Raw genomic sequence first — 1,462 nt, 5'->3', positions numbered from 1 at the left:
GAGGACGCCCCAGAGGAGGAACCACCACCTGGGAGTGGGCCAGGGCAGATGGGGCTGCGTGCCTGTGGCCTGCGGCCTGTGGAGACATGAGGGGGCAGGCGGTGCTAAGAGCTGAGAGGCCTGGGCACCTCTGTCCACACTCTTACGGCTCCTCCTGCCCCAATTCCTTCAGCCCCTGGTCAGCCTGTACTTGGACTGTGGATTTTCCACTACTGCCTACCTCCCTGGAGAGGCCCATCCAAGCAGGGGCTGCTTTCTGTCTGCTTCAGCGAACCCCAGCCCACCCTGGCGTCTGATGAGCCTGGAGGTTACAAATGAGAGACATTTAAATATGATAGTGTCCTGGCTGGAGCTTTAGCCAGCACACCCCAGGGCAGGTTGCTGGAGGCTATATGTGTGTGTGTGTGTGTGTATGTGAGCATGCACATCTGTCCCGGGGTGCCTTGCCCATGTCCCCAAACTTCTCTCAGCCTCTCTGGCCTCCAATCTCCTCAGCCTCTCCAGCCTCCTCTGCCTCTCCAGACTCCCCAGCTTCCTCTGCCTCTCCAGCCTCCTCAGCCTCCCCAGCCTCTTCTCCCTCTCCAGCCTCCCCAGCCTCCTCAGTCTCTCCAGCCTCCCCAGCCTCCCCAGCCTCTTCTCCCTCTCCAGCCTCCCCAGCCTCTTCTCCCTCTCCAGCCTCCCCAGCCTCTTCTCCCTCTCCAGCCTCCCCAGCCTCCTCAGCCTCCCCAGCCTCCCCAGCCTCCTCAGCCTCCCCAGCCTCTCCAGCCTCCTCAGCCTCCCCAGCCTCTTCTCCCTCTCCAGCCTCCCCAGCCTCTTCTCCCTCATCAGCCTCCTCAGTCTCTCCAGCCTCCCCAGCCTCTTCTCCCTCTCCAGCCTCCCCAGCCTCCTCAGTCTCTCCAGCCTCCTCAGCCTCCCCAGTCTCTCCAGCCCCTCCAGGCACACTCACATGTTGCCTGGGCAGCGGGTGGAGTGAGGCTTCCCCAGAGACAGTTCCCGCAACTTTGAGACCAGGCATCTGGAACTCGACATCTGAGCCCTGAGAGGACTTGGCCCGAGCCAGGGAACAGGAAGTGGGGCTTGAGAAGGCCTGTGGGGGAGGAGGAAGAAGTTACTGGAAATGAGTTGAGTAATTCTCCTCAGTTCCCTTTTCTCTAGTTCTCTGGGTTGAGCGCCACCTTCTGTCTGATTCAAGAATAGCTCACCTACCCCAAAGCAGAGGAAAAACAGCTCCACAACCGCCCTGGCCCGGAGAGGCCATCAGGGGTGGGTGGGTGCACTCACTCTAGTCTTTTTCGCACTGTTTAATTTTTACCGTGTGCGTGTCTCACACTCGGTAGGATGGCTCCTTCTGAGTTAGCCTTTCGCCTTTAACCGGCAAGACTTCTCCCTCCCTGACCTCCTGCTCATTCTGTAACCAGCCAGCCTCTTGTACACATTGAACTTTATGACCACCCTACCTCCC

At 59.8% G+C, this 1,462-nt stretch overlaps 1 protein-coding gene across 3 annotated transcripts in view; it reads right to left on the bottom strand.

Moving 5' to 3' along the window:
• C1RL (complement component 1, r subcomponent-like) overlaps positions 1–1,396 on the bottom strand; it is an 11,372-nt gene extending 9,976 nt beyond the window's left edge. Inside the window, exons 1-3 of one of the 3 annotated variants that reach the window (XM_010835635.1) lie at positions 1,207–1,396; positions 947–1,087; positions 221–301 (exon numbers count right to left, since the gene is read on the bottom strand). In XM_010835635.1, coding sequence (XP_010833937.1) covers positions 221–301; positions 947–1,087; positions 1,207–1,258 — 274 coding nt within the window. In that variant the 5' untranslated portion in view covers positions 1,259–1,396. Of the gene's footprint in view, position 1; positions 29–220; positions 302–946; positions 1,107–1,206 lie in introns of those variants that run through there. The other 2 variants (XM_010835652.1, XM_010835645.1) reach the window with 2 other exon arrangements.
• Between the last annotated feature and the right edge of the window lie 66 nt (positions 1,397–1,462).

The sequence above is a fragment of the Bison bison genome, unplaced genomic scaffold, assembly GCF_000754665.1.
Source record: "Bison bison bison isolate TAMUID 2011002044 unplaced genomic scaffold, Bison_UMD1.0 scf7180017845551, whole genome shotgun sequence".
In the NCBI taxonomy this organism is placed as follows: domain Eukaryota; kingdom Metazoa; phylum Chordata; class Mammalia; order Artiodactyla; family Bovidae; genus Bison; species Bison bison.
The sequence above is the reverse complement of the archived record's forward strand: the minus strand, read 5'-3'. Positions and strand labels throughout refer to the sequence as shown.